At 38.1% G+C, this 23,999-nt stretch overlaps 2 protein-coding genes across 2 annotated transcripts; both read left to right on the top strand.

The window, feature by feature from the left end:
* Positions 1 to 88: 88 nt before the first annotated feature.
* LOC136087977 (serine-rich adhesin for platelets-like) lies at positions 89 to 4,358 on the top strand. The gene is made up of 11 exons (XM_065811613.1): positions 89 to 307; positions 508 to 696; positions 753 to 932; positions 1,041 to 1,398; positions 1,488 to 1,621; positions 1,819 to 2,092; positions 2,154 to 2,783; positions 2,857 to 3,015; positions 3,078 to 3,476; positions 3,542 to 3,709; positions 3,772 to 4,358. Exons 1-11 carry the CDS (start codon positions 89 to 91, stop codon positions 4,356 to 4,358), a joined length of 3,297 nt encoding a protein of 1,098 aa, XP_065667685.1.
* LOC101241526 (serine-rich adhesin for platelets) lies at positions 4,351 to 23,535 on the top strand. Its single transcript, XM_065812364.1, has 3 exons — positions 4,351 to 22,474; positions 22,862 to 23,140; positions 23,260 to 23,535. The coding sequence occupies exons 1-3, from the start codon at positions 4,564 to 4,566 to the stop codon at positions 23,289 to 23,291; spliced, it is 18,222 nt and encodes a 6,073-aa protein (XP_065668436.1). The 5' UTR covers positions 4,351 to 4,563; the 3' UTR covers positions 23,292 to 23,535.
* Positions 23,536 to 23,999: the final 464 nt, after the last annotated feature.

Raw genomic sequence — 23,999 nt, 5'->3', positions numbered from 1 at the left:
ACTTTCAAGTGTATCTAGTCAGTCTGTATAAAGCACTGTACCAACATCAGAGTTACTGATACTGAGACTTCTCCAATGTTTCAGTCTCATGAACATCTGCAGATATCTGGAGAAACCTCAGAAACTCTCACCAAGATCTCTAAGAATTGCAACTGTCACTTTACAAGATTCAACAATGCAGCAGCAGCAATCAACTGACTCAACTACTTCTGAAACATCAACTGATGTACTTTCAAGTGTATCTAGTCAGTCTGTAGAAAGCACTGTACCAACATCTACAGTTACTGATACTGAGACTTTCTCCGAAGTGCTTCAGCTTCATTAACATCTGCAAATATATTGGAACAACCTTAGAAGCCTCAACTACATCTTCAACAATTGCAACTGTCACTTTACAAGATCTCGACAATGCAGCAACACAATTGAACTCATGTATCCAAACATCAACTGATGTACTTTCAAGTGTATCTAGTCAGTCTGTAGACAACACTGTACCAACATCTACAGTTACTGATACTCAGACTTTCTCCAAGTGTTCTCCATTCTTCATCAACATCTGCAGATATTGGAACAACCTTAGAAGCCTCAACTACATCTTCAACAATTGCAACTGTCACTTTACAAGATTCAACAATGCAGCAGCAGCAATCAACTGACTCAACTACTTCTGAAACATCAACTGATGTACTTTCAAGTGTATCTAGTCAGTCTGTAGAAAGCACTGTACCAACATCTACAGTTACTGATACTAGACTTTCTCCGAAGTGTCTTCAGTTTCATCAACATCTGCAGATATTGGAACAACCTTAGAAGCCTCAACTACATCTTCAAAAATTGCAACTGTCACTTTACAAGATTCAACAATGCAGCAGCAGCAATCAACTGACTCAACTACTTCGAAACATCAACTGATGTACTTTCAAGTGTATCTAGTCAGTCTGTAGAAAGCACTGTACCAACATCTACAGTTACTGATACTGAGACTTTCTCCGAAGTGTCTTCAGTTTCATCAACATCTGCAGATATTGGAACAACCTTAGAAGACTCAAATACCTACATCTTCAACAATTGCAACTGTCACTTTACAAGATTCAACAATGCAGCAGCAGCAATCAACTGACTCAACTACTTCTGAAACATCAACTGATGTACTTTCAAGTGTATCTAGTCAGTCTGTAGAAAGCACTGTACCAACATCTACAGTTACTGATACTGAGACTTTCTCCGAAGTGTCTTCAGTTTCATCAACATCTGCAGATATTGGAACAACCTTAGAAGCCTCAACTACATCTTCAACAATTGCAACTGTCACTTTACAAGATTCAACAATGCAGCAGCAGCAATCAACTGACTCAACTACTTCTGAAACATCAACTGATGTACTTTCAATTGTATCTAGTCAGTCTGTAGAAAGCACTGTACCAACATCTACAGTTACTGATACGGGCCTCCTTCTAAGTGTCTTCAGTTTCATCAACATCTTGCAGATATTGGAACAACCTTAGAAGCCTCAACTACATCTTCAACAATTGCAACTGTCACTTTACAAGATTCAACAATGCAGCAGCAGCAATCAACTGACTCAACTACTTCTGAAACATCAACTGATGTACTTTCAAGTGTATCTAGTCAGTCTGTAGACAAGCACTGTACCAACATCTACAGTTACTGATACTGAGACTTTCTCCGAAGTGTCTTCAGTTCATCTCAACATCTGCAGATATTGGAACAACCTTAGAAGCCTCAACTACATCTTCAACAATTGCAACTGTCACTTTACAAGATTCAACAATGCAGCAGCAGCAATCAACTGACTAGCTTACTTCTGGAACATCAACTGATGTACTTTCAAGTGTATCTAGTCAGTCTGTAGAAAGCACTGTACCAACATCTACAGTTACTGATACTGAGACTTTCTCCGAAGTGTCTTCAGTTTCATCAACATCTGCAGATATTGGAACAACCTTAGAAGCCTCAACTACATCTTCAACAATTGCAACTGTCACTTTACAAAATTCAACAATGCAGCAGCAGCAATCAACTGACTCAACTACTTCTGAAACATCAACTGATGTACTTTCAAGTGTATCTAGTCAGTCTGTAGAAAGCACTGTACCAACATCTACAGTTACTGATACTGAGACTTTCCGAAGTGTCTTCAGTTTCATCAACATCTGCAGATATTGGAACAACCTTAGAAGCCTCAACTACATCTTCAACAATTGCAACTGTCACTTTACAAGATTCAACAATGCAGCAGCAGCAATCAACTGACTCAACTACTTCTGAAACATCAACTGATGTACTTTCAAGTGTATCTAGTCAGTCTGTAGAAAGCACTGTACCAACATCTACAGTTACTGATACTAAGACTTTCTCCGAAGTGTCTTCAGTTTCATCAACATCTGCAGATATTGGAACAACCTTAGAAGCCTCAACTACATCTTCAACAATTGCAACTGTCACTTTACAAGATTCAACAATGCAGCAGCAGCAATCAACTGACTCAACTACTTCTGAAACATCAACTGATGTACTTTCAAGTGTATCTAGTCAGTCTGTAGAAAGCACTGTACCAACATCTACAGTTACTGATACTGAGACTTTCTCCGAAGTGTCTTCAGTTTCATCAACATCTGCAGATATTGGAACAACCTTAGAAGCCTCAACTACATCTTCAACAATTGCAACTGTCACTTTACAAGATTCAACAATGCAGCAGCAGCAATCAACTGACTCAACTACTTCTGAAACATCAACTGATGTACTTTCAAGTGTATCTAGTCAGTCTGTAGAAAGCACTGTACCAACATCTACAGTTACTGATACTGAGACTTTCTCCGAGTGTTTCTTCAGTTTCATCAACATCTGCAGATATTGGAACAACCTTAGAAGCCTCAACTACATCTTCAACAATTGCAACTGTCACTTTACAAGATTCAACAATGCAGCAGCAGCAATCAACTGACTCAACTACTTCTGAAACATCAACTGATGTACTTTCAAGTGTATCTAGTCAGTCTGTAGAAAGCACTGTACCAACATCTACAGTTACTGATACTGAGACTTTCTCCAAGTGTCTTCAGTTTCATCAACATCTACAGATATTGGAACAACCTTAGAAGCCTCAACTACATCTTCAACAATTGCAACTGTCACTTTACAAGATTCAACAATGCAGCAGCAGCAATCAACTGACTCAACTACTTCTGAAACATCAACTGATGTACTTTCAAGTGTATCTAGTCAGTCTGTAGAAAGCACAGTACCAACATCTACAGTTACTGATACTGAGACTTTCTCCGAAGTGTCTTCAGTTTCATCAACATCTGCAGATATTGGACAACCCTTAGAAGCCTCAACTACATCTTCAACAATTGCAACTGTCACTTTACAAGATTCAACAATGCAGCAGCAGCAATCAACTGACTCAACTACTTCTGAAACATCAACTGATGTACTTTCAAGTGTATCTAGTCAGTCTGTAGTAAGCTCTGTAACTACATCTACAGTTACTGATACTGAGAATTCTCCCCCGAAGTGTCTTCAGTTTCATCAACATCTGCAGATATTGGAACAACCTTAGAAGCCTCAACTACATCTTCAACAATTGCAACTGTCACTTTACAAGATTCAACAATGCAGCAGCAGCAATCAACTGACTCAACTACTTCTGAAACATCAACTGATGTACTTTCAAGTGTATCTAGTCAGTCTGTAGAAAGCACTGTACCAACATCTACAGTTACTGATACTGAGACTTTCTCCAAGTGTCTTCAGTTTCATCAACATCTGCAGATATTGGAACAACCTTAGAAGCCTCAACTACATCTTCAACAATTGCAACTGTCACTTTACAAGATTCAACAATGCAGCAGCAGCAATCAACTGACTCAACTACTTCTGAAACATCAACTGATGTACTTTCAAGTGTATCTAGTCAGTCTGTAGAAAGCACTGTACCAACATCTACAGTTACTGATACTGAGACTTTCTCCGAAGTGTCTTCAGTTTCATCAACATCTGCAGATATTGGAACAACCTTAGAAGCCTCAACTACATCTTCAACAATTGCAACTGTCACTTTACAAGATTCAACAATGCAGCAGCAGCAATCAACTGACTCAACTACTTCTGAAACATCAACTGATGTACTTTCAAGTGTATCTAGTCAGTCTGTAGAAAGCACTGTACCAACATCTACAGTTACTGATACTGAGACTTTCTCCGAAGTGTCTTCAGTTTCATCAACATCTGCAGATATTGGAACAACCTTAGAAGCCTCAACTACATCTTCAACAATTGCAACTGTCACTTTACAAGATTCAACAATGCAGCAGCAGCAATCAACTGACTAAACGCACTTCTGAAACATCAACTGATGTACTTTCAAGTGTATCTAGTCAGTCTGTAGAAAGCACTGTACCAACATCTACAGTTACTGATACTGAGACTTTCTCCGAAGTGTCTTCAGTTTCATCAACATCTGCAGATATTGGAACAACCTTAGAAGCCTCAACTACATCTTCAACAATTGCAACTGTCACTTTACAAGATTCAACAATGCAGCAGCAGCAATCAACTGACTCAACTACTTCTGAAACATCAACTGATGTACTTTCAAGTGTATCTAGTCAGTCTGTAGAAAGCACTGTACCAACATCTACAGTTACTGATACTGAGACTTTCTCCGAAGTGTCTTCAGTTTCATCAACATCTGCAGATATTGGAACAACCTTAGAAGCCTCAACTACATCTTCAACAATTGCAACTGTCACTTTACAAGATTCAACAATGCAGCAGCAGCAATCAACTGACTCAACTACTTCTGAAACATCAACTGATGTACTTTCAACTGTATCTATAGAGTCTGTGGAATGCACTGCAACAACATCTACAGAGACCGATACTGAGACTTTCTCCGAAGTGTCTTCAGTTTCATCAACATCTGCAGATATTGGAACAACCTTAGAAGCCTCAACTACATCTTCAACAATTGCAACTGTCACTTTACAAGATTCAACAATGCAGCAGCAGCAATCAACTGACTCAACTACTTCTGAAACATCAACTGATGTACTTTCAAGTGTATCTAGTCAGTCTGTAGAAAGCACTGTACCAACATCTACAGTTACTGATACTGAGACTTTCTCCGAAGTGTCTTCAGTTTCATCAACATCTGCAGATATTGGAACAACCTTAGAAGCCTCAACTACATCTTCAACAATTGCAACTGTCACTTTACAAGATTCAACAATGCAGCAGCAGCAATCAACTGACTCAACTACTTCTGAAACATCAACTGATGTACTTTCAAGTGTATCTAGTCAGTCTGTAGAAAGCACTGTACCAACATCTACAGTTACTGATACTGAGACTTTCTCCGAAGTGTCTTCAGTTTCATCAACATCTGCAGATATTGGAACAACCTTAGAAGCCTCAACTACATCTTCAACAATTGCAACTGTCACTTTACAAGATTCAACAATGCAGCAGCAGCAATCAACTGACTCAACTACTTCTGAAACATCAACTGATGTACTTTCAAGTGTATCTAGTCAGTCTGTAGAAAGCACTGTACCAACATCTACAGTTACTGATACTGAGACTTTCTCCGAAGTGTCTTCAGTTTCATCAACATCTGCAGATATTGGAACAACCTTAGAAGCCTCAACTACATCTTCAACAATTGCAACTGTCACTTTACAAGATTCAACAATGCAGCAGCAGCAATCAACTGACTCAACTACTTCTGAAACATCAACTGATGTACTTTCAAGTGTATCTAGTCAGTCTGTAGAAAGCACTGTACCAACATCTACAGTTACTGATACTGAGACTTTCTCCGAAGTGTCTTCAGTTTCATCAACATCTGCAGATATTGGAACAACCTTAGAAGCCTCAACTACATCTTCAACAATTGCAACTGTCACTTTACAAGATTCAACAATGCAGCAGCAGCAATCAACTGACTCAACTACTTCTGAAACATCAACTGATGTACTTTCAATTGTATCTAGTCAGTCTGTAGAAAGCACTGTACCAACATCTACAGTTACTGATACTGAGACTTTCTCCGAAGTGTCTTCAGTTTCATCAACATCTGCAGATATTGGAACAACCTTAGAAGCCTCAACTACATCTTCAACAATTGCAACTGTCACTTTACAAGATTCAACAATGCAGCAGCAGCAATCAACTGACTCAACTACTTCTGAAACATCAACTGATGTACTTTCAAGTGTATCTAGTCAGTCTGTAGAAAGCACTGTACCAACATCTACAGTTACTGATACTGAGACTTTCTCCGAAGTGTCTTCAGTTTCATCAACATCTGCAGATATTGGAACAACCTTAGAAGCCTCAACTACATCTTCAACAATTGCAACTGTCACTTTACAAGATTCAACAATGCAGCAGCAGCAATCAACTGACTCAACTACTTCTGAAACATCAACTGATGTACTTTCAAGTGTATCTAGTCAGTCTGTAGAAAGCACTGTACCAACATCTACAGTTACTGATACTGAGACTTTCTCCGAAGTGTCTTCAGTTTCATCAACATCTGCAGATATTGGAACAACCTTAGAAGCCTCAACTACATCTTCAACAATTGCAACTGTCACTTTACAAGATTCAACAATGCAGCAGCAGCAATCAACTGACTCAACTACTTCTGAAACATCAACTGATGTACTTTCAAGTGTATCTAGTCAGTCTGTAGAAAGCACTGTACCAACATCTACAGTTACTGATACTGAGACTTTCTCCGAAGTGTCTTCAGTTTCATCAACATCTGCAGATATTGGAACAACCTTAGAAGCCTCAACTACATCTTCAACAATTGCAACTGTCACTTTACAAGATTCAACAATGCAGCAGCAGCAATCAACTGACTCAACTACTTCTGAAACATCAACTGATGTACTTTCAAGTGTATCTAGTCAGTCTGTAGAAAGCACTGTACCAACATCTACAGTTACTGATACTGAGACTTTCTCCGAAGTGTCTTCAGTTTCATCAACATCTGCAGATATTGGAACAACCTTAGAAGCCTCAACTACATCTTCAACAATTGCAACTGTCACTTTACAAGATTCAACAATGCAGCAGCAGCAATCAACTGACTCAACTACTTCTGAAACATCAACTGATGTACTTTCAAGTGTATCTAGTCAGTCTGTAGAAAGCACTGTACCAACATCTACAGTTACTGATACTGAGACTTTCTCCGAAGTGTCTTCAGTTTCATCAACATCTGCAGATATTGGAACAACCTTAGAAGCCTCAACTACATCTTCAACAATTGCAACTGTCACTTTACAAGATTCAACAATGCAGCAGCAGCAATCAACTGACTCAACTACTTCTGAAACATCAACTGATGTACTTTCAAGTGTATCTAGTCAGTCTGTAGAAAGCACTGTACCAACATCTACAGTTACTGATACTGAGACTTTCTCCGAAGTGTCTTCAGTTTCATCAACATCTGCAGATATTGGAACAACCTTAGAAGCCTCAACTACATCTTCAACAATTGCAACTGTCACTTTACAAGATTCAACAATGCAGCAGCAGCAATCAACTGACTCAACTACTTCTGAAACATCAACTGATGTACTTTCAACTGTATCTATAGAGTCTGGGGAATGCACTGCAACAACATCTACAGAGACCGATACTGAGACTTTCTCCGAAGTGTCTTCAGTTTCATCAACATCTGCAGATATTGGAACAACCTTAGAAGCCTCAACTACATCTTCAACAATTGCAACTGTCACTTTACAAGATTCAACAATGCAGCAGCAGCAATCAACTGACTCAACTACTTCTGAAACATCAACTGATGTACTTTCAAGTGTATCTAGTCAGTCTGTAGAAAGCACTGTACCAACATCTACAGTTACTGATACTGAGACTTTCTCCGAAGTGTCTTCAGTTTCATCAACATCTGCAGATATTGGAACAACCTTAGAAGCCTCAACTACATCTTCAACAATTGCAACTGTCACTTTACAAGATTCAACAATGCAGCAGCAGCAATCAACTGACTCAACTACTTCTGAAACATCAACTGATGTACTTTCAAGTGTATCTAGTCAGTCTGTAGAAAGCACTGTACCAACATCTACAGTTACTGATACTGAGACTTTCTCCGAAGTGTCTTCAGTTTCATCAACATCTGCAGATATTGGAACAACCTTAGAAGCCTCAACTACATCTTCAACAATTGCAACTGTCACTTTACAAGATTCAACAATGCAGCAGCAGCAATCAACTGACTCAACTACTTCTGAAACATCAACTGATGTACTTTCAAGTGTATCTAGTCAGTCTGTAGAAAGCACTGTACCAACATCTACAGTTACTGATACTGAGACTTTCTCCGAAGTGTCTTCAGTTTCATCAACATCTGCAGATATTGGAACAACCTTAGAAGCCTCAACTACATCTTCAACAATTGCAACTGTCACTTTACAAGATTCAACAATGCAGCAGCAGCAATCAACTGACTCAACTACTTCTGAAACATCAACTGATGTACTTTCAAGTGTATCTAGTCAGTCTGTAGAAAGCACTGTACCAACATCTACAGTTACTGATACTGAGACTTTCTCCGAAGTGTCTTCAGTTTCATCAACATCTGCAGATATTGGAACAACCTTAGAAGCCTCAACTACATCTTCAACAATTGCAACTGTCACTTTACAAGATTCAACAATGCAGCAGCAGCAATCAACTGACTCAACTACTTCTGAAACATCAACTGATGTACTTTCAATTGTATCTAGTCAGTCTGTAGAAAGCACTGTACCAACATCTACAGTTACTGATACTGAGACTTTCTCCGAAGTGTCTTCAGTTTCATCAACATCTGCAGATATTGGAACAACCTTAGAAGCCTCAACTACATCTTCAACAATTGCAACTGTCACTTTACAAGATTCAACAATGCAGCAGCAGCAATCAACTGACTCAACTACTTCTGAAACATCAACTGATGTACTTTCAAGTGTATCTAGTCAGTCTGTAGAAAGCACTGTACCAACATCTACAGTTACTGATACTGAGACTTTCTCCGAAGTGTCTTCAGTTTCATCAACATCTGCAGATATTGGAACAACCTTAGAAGCCTCAACTACATCTTCAACAATTGCAACTGTCACTTTACAAGATTCAACAATGCAGCAGCAGCAATCAACTGACTCAACTACTTCTGAAACATCAACTGATGTACTTTCAAGTGTATCTAGTCAGTCTGTAGAAAGCACTGTACCAACATCTACAGTTACTGATACTGAGACTTTCTCCGAAGTGTCTTCAGTTTCATCAACATCTGCAGATATTGGAACAACCTTAGAAGCCTCAACTACATCTTCAACAATTGCAACTGTCACTTTACAAGATTCAACAATGCAGCAGCAGCAATCAACTGACTCAACTACTTCTGAAACATCAACTGATGTACTTTCAAGTGTATCTAGTCAGTCTGTAGAAAGCACTGTACCAACATCTACAGTTACTGATACTGAGACTTTCTCCGAAGTGTCTTCAGTTTCATCAACATCTGCAGATATTGGAACAACCTTAGAAGCCTCAACTACATCTTCAACAATTGCAACTGTCACTTTACAAGATTCAACAATGCAGCAGCAGCAATCAACTGACTCAACTACTTCTGAAACATCAACTGATGTACTTTCAAGTGTATCTAGTCAGTCTGTAGAAAGCACTGTACCAACATCTACAGTTACTGATACTGAGACTTTCTCCGAAGTGTCTTCAGTTTCATCAACATCTGCAGATATTGGAACAACCTTAGAAGCCTCAACTACATCTTCAACAATTGCAACTGTCACTTTACAAGATTCAACAATGCAGCAGCAGCAATCAACTGACTCAACTACTTCTGAAACATCAACTGATGTACTTTCAAGTGTATCTAGTCAGTCTGTAGAAAGCACTGTACCAACATCTACAGTTACTGATACTGAGACTTTCTCCGAAGTGTCTTCAGTTTCATCAACATCTGCAGATATTGGAACAACCTTAGAAGCCTCAACTACATCTTCAACAATTGCAACTGTCACTTTACAAGATTCAACAATGCAGCAGCAGCAATCAACTGACTCAACTACTTCTGAAACATCAACTGATGTACTTTCAACTGTATCTATAGAGTCTGTGGAATGCACTGCAACAACATCTACAGAGACCGATACTGAGACTTTCTCCGAAGTGTCTTCAGTTTCATCAACATCTGCAGATATTGGAACAACCTTAGAAGCCTCAACTACATCTTCAACAATTGCAACTGTCACTTTACAAGATTCAACAATGCAGCAGCAGCAATCAACTGACTCAACTACTTCTGAAACATCAACTGATGTACTTTCAAGTGTATCTAGTCAGTCTGTAGAAAGCACTGTACCAACATCTACAGTTACTGATACTGAGACTTTCTCCGAAGTGTCTTCAGTTTCATCAACATCTGCAGATATTGGAACAACCTTAGAAGCCTCAACTACATCTTCAACAATTGCAACTGTCACTTTACAAGATTCAACAATGCAGCAGCAGCAATCAACTGACTCAACTACTTCTGAAACATCAACTGATGTACTTTCAAGTGTATCTAGTCAGTCTGTAGAAAGCACTGTACCAACATCTACAGTTACTGATACTGAGACTTTCTCCGAAGTGTCTTCAGTTTCATCAACATCTGCAGATATTGGAACAACCTTAGAAGCCTCAACTACATCTTCAACAATTGCAACTGTCACTTTACAAGATTCAACAATGCAGCAGCAGCAATCAACTGACTCAACTACTTCTGAAACATCAACTGATGTACTTTCAAGTGTATCTAGTCAGTCTGTAGAAAGCACTGTACCAACATCTACAGTTACTGATACTGAGACTTTCTCCGAAGTGTCTTCAGTTTCATCAACATCTGCAGATATTGGAACAACCTTAGAAGCCTCAACTACATCTTCAACAATTGCAACTGTCACTTTACAAGATTCAACAATGCAGCAGCAGCAATCAACTGACTCAACTACTTCTGAAACATCAACTGATGTACTTTCAAGTGTATCTAGTCAGTCTGTAGAAAGCACTGTACCAACATCTACAGTTACTGATACTGAGACTTTCTCCGAAGTGTCTTCAGTTTCATCAACATCTGCAGATATTGGAACAACCTTAGAAGCCTCAACTACATCTTCAACAATTGCAACTGTCACTTTACAAGATTCAACAATGCAGCAGCAGCAATCAACTGACTCAACTACTTCTGAAACATCAACTGATGTACTTTCAAGTGTATCTAGTCAGTCTGTAGAAAGCACTGTACCAACATCTACAGTTACTGATACTGAGACTTTCTCCGAAGTGTCTTCAGTTTCATCAACATCTGCAGATATTGGAACAACCTTAGAAGCCTCAACTACATCTTCAACAATTGCAACTGTCACTTTACAAGATTCAACAATGCAGCAGCAGCAATCAACTGACTCAACTACTTCTGAAACATCAACTGATGTACTTTCAAGTGTATCTAGTCAGTCTGTAGAAAGCACTGTACCAACATCTACAGTTACTGATACTGAGACTTTCTCCGAAGTGTCTTCAGTTTCATCAACATCTGCAGATATTGGAACAACCTTAGAAGCCTCAACTACATCTTCAACAATTGCAACTGTCACTTTACAAGATTCAACAATGCAGCAGCAGCAATCAACTGACTCAACTACTTCTGAAACATCAACTGATGTACTTTCAATTGTATCTAGTCAGTCTGTAGAAAGCACTGTACCAACATCTACAGTTACTGATACTGAGACTTTCTCCGAAGTGTCTTCAGTTTCATCAACATCTGCAGATATTGGAACAACCTTAGAAGCCTCAACTACATCTTCAACAATTGCAACTGTCACTTTACAAGATTCAACAATGCAGCAGCAGCAATCAACTGACTCAACTACTTCTGAAACATCAACTGATGTACTTTCAAGTGTATCTAGTCAGTCTGTAGAAAGCACTGTACCAACATCTACAGTTACTGATACTGAGACTTTCTCCGAAGTGTCTTCAGTTTCATCAACATCTGCAGATATTGGAACAACCTTAGAAGCCTCAACTACATCTTCAACAATTGCAACTGTCACTTTACAAGATTCAACAATGCAGCAGCAGCAATCAACTGACTCAACTACTTCTGAAACATCAACTGATGTACTTTCAAGTGTATCTAGTCAGTCTGTAGAAAGCACTGTACCAACATCTACAGTTACTGATACTGAGACTTTCTCCGAAGTGTCTTCAGTTTCATCAACATCTGCAGATATTGGAACAACCTTAGAAGCCTCAACTACATCTTCAACAATTGCAACTGTCACTTTACAAGATTCAACAATGCAGCAGCAGCAATCAACTGACTCAACTACTTCTGAAACATCAACTGATGTACTTTCAAGTGTATCTAGTCAGTCTGTAGAAAGCACTGTACCAACATCTACAGTTACTGATACTGAGACTTTCTCCGAAGTGTCTTCAGTTTCATCAACATCTGCAGATATTGGAACAACCTTAGAAGCCTCAACTACATCTTCAACAATTGCAACTGTCACTTTACAAGATTCAACAATGCAGCAGCAGCAATCAACTGACTCAACTACTTCTGAAACATCAACTGATGTACTTTCAAGTGTATCTAGTCAGTCTGTAGAAAGCACTGTACCAACATCTACAGTTACTGATACTGAGACTTTCTCCGAAGTGTCTTCAGTTTCATCAACATCTGCAGATATTGGAACAACCTTAGAAGCCTCAACTACATCTTCAACAATTGCAACTGTCACTTTACAAGATTCAACAATGCAGCAGCAGCAATCAACTGACTCAACTACTTCTGAAACATCAACTGATGTACTTTCAAGTGTATCTAGTCAGTCTGTAGAAAGCACTGTACCAACATCTACAGTTACTGATACTGAGACTTTCTCCGAAGTGTCTTCAGTTTCATCAACATCTGCAGATATTGGAACAACCTTAGAAGCCTCAACTACATCTTCAACAATTGCAACTGTCACTTTACAAGATTCAACAATGCAGCAGCAGCAATCAACTGACTCAACTACTTCTGAAACATCAACTGATGTACTTTCAAGTGTATCTAGTCAGTCTGTAGAAAGCACTGTACCAACATCTACAGTTACTGATACTGAGACTTTCTCCGAAGTGTCTTCAGTTTCATCAACATCTGCAGATATTGGAACAACCTTAGAAGCCTCAACTACATCTTCAACAATTGCAACTGTCACTTTACAAGATTCAACAATGCAGCAGCAGCAATCAACTGACTCAACTACTTCTGAAACATCAACTGATGTACTTTCAAGTGTATCTAGTCAGTCTGTAGAAAGCACTGTACCAACATCTACAGTTACTGATACTGAGACTTTCTCCGAAGTGTCTTCAGTTTCATCAACATCTGCAGATATTGGAACAACCTTAGAAGCCTCAACTACATCTTCAACAATTGCAACTGTCACTTTACAAGATTCAACAATGCAGCAGCAGCAATCAACTGACTCAACTACTTCTGAAACATCAACTGATGTACTTTCAAGTGTATCTAGTCAGTCTGTAGAAAGCACTGTACCAACATCTACAGTTACTGATACTGAGACTTTCTCCGAAGTGTCTTCAGTTTCATCAACATCTGCAGATATTGGAACAACCTTAGAAGCCTCAACTACATCTTCAACAATTGCAACTGTCACTTTACAAGATTCAACAATGCAGCAGCAGCAATCAACTGACTCAACTACTTCTGAAACATCAACTGATGTACTTTCAAGTGTATCTAGTCAGTCTGTAGAAAGCACTGTACCAACATCTACAGTTACTGATACTGAGACTTTCTCCGAAGTGTCTTCAGTTTCATCAACATCTGCAGATATTGGAACAACCTTAGAAGCCTCAACTACATCTTCAACAATTGCAACTGTCACTTTACAAGATTCAACAATGCAGCAGCAGCAATCAACTGACTCAACTACTTCTGAAACATCAACTGATGTACTTTCAAGTGTATCTAGTCAGTCTGTAGAAAGCACTGTACCAACATCTACAGTTACTGATACTGAGACTTTCTCCGAAGTGTCTTCAGTTTCATCAACATCTGCAGATATTGGAACAACCTTAGAAGCCTCAACTACATCTTCAACAATTGCAACTGTCACTTTACAAGATTCAACAATGCAGCAGCAGCAATCAACTGACTCAACTACTTCTGAAACATCAACTGATGTACTTTCAAGTGTATCTAGTCAGTCTGTAGAAAGCACTGTACCAACATCTACAGTTACTGATACTGAGACTTTCTCCGAAGTGTCTTCAGTTTCATCAACATCTGCAGATATTGGAACAACCTTAGAAGCCTCAACTACATCTTCAACAATTGCAACCGTCACTTTACAAGATTCAACAATGCAGCAGCAGCAATCAACTGACTCAACTACTTCTGAAACATCAACTGATGTACTTTCAAGTGTATCTAGTCAGTCTGTAGAAAGCACTGTACCAACATCTACAGTTACTGATACTGAGACTTTCTCCGAAGTGTCTTCAGTTTCATCAACATCTGCAGATATTGGAACAACCTTAGAAGCCTCAACTACATCTTCAACAATTGCAACTGTCACTTTACAAGATTCAACAATGCAGCAGCAGCAATCAACTGACTCAACTACTTCTGAAACATCAACTGATGTACTTTCAAGTGTATCTAGTCAGTCTGTAGAAAGCACTGTACCAACATCTACAGTTACTGATACTGAGACTTTCTCCGAAGTGTCTTCAGTTTCATCAACATCTGCAGATATTGGAACAACCTTAGAAGCCTCAACTACATCTTCAACAATTGCAACTGTCACTTTACAAGATTCAACAATGCAGCAGCAGCAATCAACTGACTCAACTACTTCTGAAACATCAACTGATGTACTTTCAAGTGTATCTAGTCAGTCTGTAGAAAGCACTGTACCAACATCTACAGTTACTGATACTGAGACTTTCTCCGAAGTGTCTTCAGTTTCATCAACATCTGCAGATATTGGAACAACCTTAGAAGCCTCAACTACATCTTCAACAATTGCAACTGTCACTTTACAAGATTCAACAATGCAGCAGCAGCAATCAACTGACTCAACTACTTCTGAAACATCAACTGATGTACTTTCAAGTGTATCTAGTCAGTCTGTAGAAAGCACTGTACCAACATCTACAGTTACTGATACTGAGACTTTCTCCGAAGTGTCTTCAGTTTCATCAACATCTGCAGATATTGGAACAACCTTAGAAGCCTCAACTACATCTTCAACAATTGCAACTGTCACTTTACAAGATTCAACAATGCAGCAGCAGCAATCAACTGACTCAACTACTTCTGAAACATCAACTGATGTACTTTCAAGTGTATCTAGTCAGTCTGTAGAAAGCACTGTACCAACATCTACAGTTACTGATACTGAGACTTTCTCCGAAGTGTCTTCAGTTTCATCAACATCTGCAGATATTGGAACAACCTTAGAAGCCTCAACTACATCTTCAACAATTGCAACTGTCACTTTACAAGATTCAACAATGCAGCAGCAGCAATCAACTGACTCAACTACTTCTGAAACATCAACTGATGTACTTTCAAGTGTATCTAGTCAGTCTGTAGAAAGCACTGTACCAACATCTACAGTTACTGATACTGAGACTTTCTCCGAAGTGTCTTCAGTTTCATCAACATCTGCAGATATTGGAACAACCTTAGAAGCCTCAACTACATCTTCAACAATTGCAACCGTCACTTTACAAGATTCAACAATGCAGCAGCAGCAATCAACTGACTCAACTACTTCTGAAACATCAACTGATGTACTTTCAAGTGTATCTAGTCAGTCTGTAGAAAGCACTGTACCAACATCTACAGTTACTGATACTGAGACTTTCTCCGAAGTGTCTTCAGTTTCATCAACATCTGCAGATATTGGAACAACCTTAGAAGCCTCAACTACATCTTCAACAATTGCAACTGTCACTTTACAAGATTCAACAATGCAGCAGCAGCAATCAACTGACTCAACTACTTCTGAAACATCAACTGATGTACTTTCAAGTGTATCTAGTCAGTCTGTAGAAAGCACTGTACCAACATCTACAGTTACTGATACTGAGACTTTCTCCGAAGTGTCTTCAGTTTCATCAACATCTGCAGATATTGGAACAACCTTAGAAGCCTCAACTACATCTTCAACAATTGCAACTGTCACTTTACAAGATTCAACAATGCAGCAGCAGCAATCAACTGACTCAACTACTTCTGAAACATCAACTGATGTACTTTCAACTGTATCTATAGAGTCTGTGGAATGCACTGCAACAACATCTACAGAGACCGATACTGAGACTTTCTCCGAAGTGTCTTCAGTTTCATCAACATCTGCAGATATTGGAACAACCTTAGAAGCCTCAACTACATCTTCAACAATTGCAACTGTCACTTTACAAGATTCAACAATGCAGCAGCAGCAATCAACTGACTCAACTACTTCTGAAACATCAACTGATGTACTTTCAAGTGTATCTAGTCAGTCTGTAGAAAGCACTGTACCAACATCTACAGTTACTGATACTGAGACTTTCTCCGAAGTGTCTTCAGTTTCATCAACATCTGCAGATATTGGAACAACCTTAGAAGCCTCAACTACATCTTCAACAATTGCAACTGTCACTTTACAAGATTCAACAATGCAGCAGCAGCAATCAACTGACTCAACTACTTCTGAAACATCAACTGATGTACTTTCAAGTGTATCTAGTCAGTCTGTAGAAAGCACTGTACCAACATCTACAGTTACTGATACTGAGACTTTCTCCGAAGTGTCTTCAGTTTCATCAACATCTGCAGATATTGGAACAACCTTAGAAGCCTCAACTACATCTTCAACAATTGCAACTGTCACTTTACAAGATTCAACAATGCAGCAGCAGCAATCAACTGACTCAACTACTTCTGAAACATCAACTGATGTACTTTCAAGTGTATCTAGTCAGTCTGTAGAAAGCACTGTACCAACATCTACAGTTACTGATACTGAGACTTTCTCCGAAGTGTCTTCAGTTTCATCAACATCTGCAGATATTGGAACAACCTTAGAAGCCTCAACTACATCTTCAACAATTGCAACTGTCACTTTACAAGATTCAACAATGCAGCAGCAGCAATCAACTGACTCAACTACTTCTGAAACATCAACTGATGTACTTTCAAGTGTATCTAGTCAGTCTGTAGAAAGCACTGTACCAACATCTACAGTTACTGATACTGAGACTTTCTCCGAAGTGTCTTCAGTTTCATCAACATCTGCAGATATTGGAACAACCTTAGAAGCCTCAACTACATCTTCAACAATTGCAACTGTCACTTTACAAGATTCAACAATGCAGCAGCAGCAATCAACTGACTCAACTACTTCTGAAACATCAACTGATGTACTTTCAAGTGTATCTAGTCAGTCTGTAGAAAGCACTGTACCAACATCTACAGTTACTGATACTGAGACTTTCTCCGAAGTGTCTTCAGTTTCATCAACATCTGCAGATATTGGAACAACCTTAGAAGCCTCAACTACATCTTCAACAATTGCAACTGTCACTTTACAAGATTCAACAATGCAGCAGCAGCAATCAACTGACTCAACTACTTCTGAAACATCAACTGATGTACTTTCAAGTGTATCTAGTCAGTCTGTAGAAAGCACTGTACCAACATCTACAGTTACTGATACTGAGACTTTCTCCGAAGTGTCTTCAGTTTCATCAACATCTGCAGATATTGGAACAACCTTAGAAGCCTCAACTACATCTTCAACAATTGCAACTGTCACTTTACAAGATTCAACAATGCAGCAGCAGCAATCAACTGACTCAACTACTTCTGAAACATCAACTGATGTACTTTCAAGTGTATCTAGTCAGTCTGTAGAAAGCACTGTACCAACATCTACAGTTACTGATACTGAGACTTTCTCCGAAGTGTCTTCAGTTTCATCAACATCTGCAGATATTGGAACAACCTTAGAAGCCTCAACTACATCTTCAACAATTGCAACTGTCACTTTACAAGATTCAACAATGCAGCAGCAGCAATCAACTGACTCAACTACTTCTGAAACATCAACTGATGTACTTTCAACTGTATCTATAGAGTCTGTGGAATGCACTGCAACAACATCTACAGAGACCGATACTGAGACTTTCTCCGAAGTGTCTTCAGTTTCATCAACATCTGCAGATATTGGAACAACCTTAGAAGCCTCAACTACATCTTCAACAATTGCAACTGTCACTTTACAAGATTCAACAATGCAGCAGCAGCAATCAACTGACTCAACTACTTCTGAAACATCAACTGATGTACTTTCAAGTGTATCTAGTCAGTCTGTAGAAAGCACTGTACCAACATCTACAGTTACTGATACTGAGACTTTCTCCGAAGTGTCTTCAGTTTCATCAACATCTGCAGATATTGGAACAACCTTAGAAGCCTCAACTACATCTTCAACAATTGCAACTGTCACTTTACAAGATTCAACAATGCAGCAGCAGCAATCAACTGACTCAACTACTTCTGAAACATCAACTGATGTACTTTCAAGTGTATCTAGTCAGTCTGTAGAAAGCACTGTACCAACATCTACAGTTACTGATACTGAGACTTTCTCCGAAGTGTCTTCAGTTTCATCAACATCTGCAGATATTGGAACAACCTTAGAAGCCTCAACTACATCTTCAACAATTGCAACTGTCACTTTACAAGATTCAACAATGCAGCAGCAGCAATCAACTGACTCAACTACTTCTGAAACATCAACTGATGTACTTTCAAGTGTATCTAGTCAGTCTGTAGAAAGCACTGTACCAACATCTACAGTTACTGATACTGAGACTTTCTCCGAAGTGTCTTCAGTTTCATCAACATCTGCAGATATTGGAACAACCTTAGAAGCCTCAACTACATCTTCAACAATTGCAACTGTCACTTTACAAGATTCAACAATGCAGCAGCAGCAATCAACTGACTCAACTACTTCTGAAACATCAACTGATGTACTTTCAAGTGTATCTAGTCAGTCTGTAGAAAGCACTGTACCAACATCTACAGTTACTGATACTGAGACTTTCTCCGAAGTGTCTTCAGTTTCATCAACATCTGCAGATATTGGAACAACCTTAGAAGCCTCAACTACATCTTCAACAATTGCAACTGTCACTTTACAAGATTCAACAATGCAGCAGCAGCAATCAACTGACTCAACTACTTCTGAAACATCAACTGATGTACTTTCAACTGTATCTATAGAGTCTGTGGAATGCACTGCAACAACATCTACAGAGACCGATACTGAGACTTTCTCCGAAGTGTCTTCAGTTTCATCAACATCTGCAGATATTGGAACAACCTTAGAAGCCTCAACTACATCTTCAACAATTGCAACTGTCACTTTACAAGATTCAACAATGCAGCAGCAGCAATCAACTGACTCAACTACTTCTGAAACATCAACTGATGTACTTTCAAGTGTATCTAGTCAGTCTGTAGAAAGCACTGTACCAACATCTACAGTTACTGATACTGAGACTTTCTCCGAAGTGTCTTCAGTTTCATCAACATCTGCAGATATTGGAACAACCTTAGAAGCCTCAACTACATCTTCAACAATTGCAACTGTCACTTTACAAGATTCAACAATGCAGCAGCAGCAATCAACTGACTCAACTACTTCTGAAACATCAACTGATGTACTTTCAAGTGTATCTAGTCAGTCTGTAGAAAGCACTGTACCAACATCTACAGTTACTGATACTGAGACTTTCTCCGAAGTGTCTTCAGTTTCATCAACATCTGCAGATATTGGAACAACCTTAGAAGCCTCAACTACATCTTCAACAATTGCAACTGTCACTTTACAAGATTCAACAATGCAGCAGCAGCAATCAACTGACTCAACTACTTCTGAAACATCAACTGATGTACTTTCAAGTGTATCTAGTCAGTCTGTAGAAAGCACTGTACCAACATCTACAGTTACTGATACTGAGACTTTCTCCGAAGTGTCTTCAGTTTCATCAACATCTGCAGATATTGGAACAACCTTAGAAGCCTCAACTACATCTTCAACAATTGCAACTGTCACTTTACAAGATTCAACAATGCAGCAGCAGCAATCAACTGACTCAACTACTTCTGAAACATCAACTGATGTACTTTCAAGTGTATCTAGTCAGTCTGTAGAAAGCACTGTACCAACATCTACAGTTACTGATACTGAGACTTTCTCCGAAGTGTCTTCAGTTTCATCAACATCTGCAGATATTGGAACAACCTTAGAAGCCTCAACTACATCTTCAACAATTGCAACTGTCACTTTACAAGATTCAACAATGCAGCAGCAGCAATCAACTGACTCAACTACTTCTGAAACATCAACTGATGTACTTTCAAGTGTATCTAGTCAGTCTGTAGAAAGCACTGTACCAACATCTACAGTTACTGATACTGAGACTTTCTCCGAAGTGTCTTCAGTTTCATCAACATCTGCAGATATTGGAACAACCTTAGAAGCCTCAACTACATCTTCAACAATTGCAACTGTCACTTTACAAGATTCAACAATGCAGCAGCAGCAATCAACTGACTCAACTACTTCTGAAACATCAACTGATGTACTTTCAAGTGTATCTAGTCAGTCTGTAGAAAGCACTGTACCAACATCTACAGTTACTGATACTGAGACTTTCTCCGAAGTGTCTTCAGTTTCATCAACATCTGCAGATATTGGAACAACCTTAGAAGCCTCAACTACATCTTCAACAATTGCAACTGTCACTTTACAAGATTCAACAATGCAGCAGCAGCAATCAACTGACTCAACTACTTCTGAAACATCAACTGATGTACTTTCAACTGTATCTATAGAGTCTGTGGAATGCACTGCAACAACATCTACAGAGACCGATACTGAGACTTTCTCCGAAGTGTCTTCAGTTTCATCAACATCTGCAGATATTGGAACAACCTTAGAAGCCTCAACTACATCTTCAACAATTGCAACTGTCACTTTACAAGATTCAACAATGCAGCAGCAGCAATCAACTGACTCAACTACTTCTGAAACATCAACTGATGTACTTTCAAGTGTATCTAGTCAGTCTGTAGAAAGCACTGTACCAACATCTACAGTTACTGATACTGAGACTTTCTCCGAAGTGTCTTCAGTTTCATCAACATCTGCAGATATTGGAACAACCTTAGAAGCCTCAACTACATCTTCAACAATTGCAACTGTCACTTTACAAGATTCAACAATGCAGCAGCAGCAATCAACTGACTCAACTACTTCTGAAACATCAACTGATGTACTTTCAAGTGTATCTAGTCAGTCTGTAGAAAGCACTGTACCAACATCTACAGTTACTGATACTGAGACTTTCTCCGAAGTGTCTTCAGTTTCATCAACATCTGCAGATATTGGAACAACCTTAGAAGCCTCAACTACATCTTCAACAATTGCAACTGTCACTTTACAAGATTCAACAATGCAGCAGCAGCAATCAACTGACTCAACTACTTCTGAAACATCAACTGATGTACTTTCAAGTGTATCTAGTCAGTCTGTAGAAAGCACTGTACCAACATCTACAGTTACTGATACTGAGACTTTCTCCGAAGTGTCTTCAGTTTCATCAACATCTGCAGATATTGGAACAACCTTAGAAGCCTCAACTACATCTTCAACAATTGCAACTGTCACTTTACAAGATTCAACAATGCAGCAGCAGCAATCAACTGACTCAACTACTTCTGAAACATCAACTGATGTACTTTCAAGTGTATCTAGTCAGTCTGTAGAAAGCACTGTACCAACATCTACAGTTACTGATACTGAGACTTTCTCCGAAGTGTCTTCAGTTTCATCAACATCTGCAGATATTGGAACAACCTTAGAAGCCTCAACTACATCTTCAACAATTGCAACTGTCACTTTACAAGATTCAACAATGCAGCAGCAGCAATCAACTGACTCAACTACTTCTGAAACATCAACTGATGTACTTTCAAGTGTATCTAGTCAGTCTGTAGAAAGCACTGTACCAACATCTACAGTTACTGATACTGAGACTTTCTCCGAAGTGTCTTCAGTTTCATCAACATCTGCAGATATTGGAACAACCTTAGAAGCCTCAACTACATCTTCAACAATTGCAACTGTCACTTTACAAGATTCAACAATGCAGCAGCAGAAATCAACTGACTCAAATACTCCTGTTTTACTTTGTAACTGTTCTTTGAATTTTGAGGAATTGAATTTTTGTGTTTCTTTAAGCAAGCAAGATGTTATAGATAATTTTCATGGTTTGTTTTTTGTTTTTTTCAATTATATTTTAATCCAGGAGCTTCGTTTCGCTATATATATTTTGAGTTCAATTTATATTATTCTTATTACCCGTCATGTTTTTCAAGAATTTATATTTAATTTTAGCAATAATTTTCAAATTGATTAAGTTGGTAATAGTTTTAGTATGAGTTGTTTGATAAAGTTTTTGTTATATAACTGTATTACGATTATGTATGTATATCTCTGATGATTATTTTGGAATTTAACTAGGAATTGAATTTATTTCCTTTTCTTTTTTTCTTTATTTGAATATAATTTTATTTGATTTTATTTTATGTTTTTTTAATTTATAAATTGGTTTTAGATCTTTTTTTGTGTATAATCTTCGTCTTACTATATTTTAGGAAGATGCTACGCGGATAAACTAGTTGAAGCAATTAGTTTTCTAAATTCGCGAATAGAATATCTCAGTCTTCGAATTTTACATTTTGATTCTTGTCGAAAACAGCTTCGAAATGAGATTTTATTAAAGCGCAAATTAGTTATTTCAGATTATGATCAGTGTGCTATCAATACAGACTGCAGACTTGAACAGCTGAGGTACTTAATTAAGCATAAAAAAGAACAATTGGAGTTTGATTTGGAATTTGAAAGATCTGGATACGGCGACTACTTCTTTAAAGGTTTAATATAAATGTTTTAAACTTTCTATTTTTGTAATCAACATTTACACTAATTTTGTTTCATATTTATCCTCAATTTTTTTTAGTTCTTAATAAATATAATTATTTGTTGAATTTAGGAATCTACAAAAAAGTGAAGAGTATATTTTAAAAGTTTAGAAATATATTTTAAAAGTGACCAAACTTCAAACAAAAATTTGAAAGAAAATATTCGTGATGTTGTTACTTAGATACATCTTGGCATCATTGCTGCATAGAAACGTGCAACTTTGCTGCAAAGAAACGTGCGTTATCTTAATTAAACTACATAAACATTTATATATGTTGCAATTTTTTATTTGACTATAATTTTTTGTGGTTTAGTTATTTATTATAAAATAAATATATCAAGTTTATTGTTTTGTTTTATTTGTTTTATATTCTTTTCTGTTTCCATAATATGAAAAGGCACCACTAAATACAATTTCTTGATGCTCATCAATGATTAACTAATGATCATCAATGACCAAGTAATGATTATCAATGACCAGGTAATGATCATCAATGATCAACAAAATGATCATCAATGATCAACAAAATGATCATCAATGATCAACAAAATGATCATCAATGATCAACAAAATGATCATCAATGATCAACAAAATAATCATCAATGATCATCAATGATCAACAAAATGATCATCAATGATCAACAAAATGATCATCAATGATCAACAAAATGATCATCAATGATCAACAAAATGATCATCAATGATCAACAAAATGATCATCAATGATCAACAAAATGATCATCAATGATCAATAAAATGATCATCAATGATCAACAAAATGGTTATCAATGATTAACTAATGATCAAC

The sequence above is a fragment of the Hydra vulgaris genome, chromosome 12 (assembly GCF_038396675.1).
Source record: "Hydra vulgaris chromosome 12, alternate assembly HydraT2T_AEP".
Classification (NCBI taxonomy): domain Eukaryota; kingdom Metazoa; phylum Cnidaria; class Hydrozoa; order Anthoathecata; family Hydridae; genus Hydra; species Hydra vulgaris.
Note: the sequence above shows the minus strand (reverse complement) of the source record. Positions and strands in the feature narration are given on the sequence as shown.

Excerpts from the sequence above, each read along its gene's own strand:
- LOC136087977 (XM_065811613.1), top strand. The coding sequence starts at position 89 with ATGAACATCTGCAGATATCTGGAGAAACCTCAGAAACTCTCACCAAGA. Across the intron at positions 697-752 it reads CAACTGATGTACTTTCAAGT|ACTTTCTCCGAAGTGTCTTC; the intron begins GTATCTAGTCAG and ends TACTGATACTAG. Across the intron at positions 933-1,040 it reads TGTACTTTCAAGTGTATCTA|AAGACTCAAATACCTACATC; the intron begins GTCAGTCTGTAG and ends GAACAACCTTAG.
- LOC101241526 (XM_065812364.1), top strand. The coding sequence starts at position 4,564 with ATGCAGCAGCAGCAATCAACTGACTCAACTACTTCTGAAACATCAACT. Across the intron at positions 22,475-22,861 it reads TGTTATAGATAATTTTCATG|GAAGATGCTACGCGGATAAA; the intron begins GTTTGTTTTTTG and ends ACTATATTTTAG. Across the intron at positions 23,141-23,259 it reads CGGCGACTACTTCTTTAAAG|GAATCTACAAAAAAGTGAAG; the intron begins GTTTAATATAAA and ends TGTTGAATTTAG.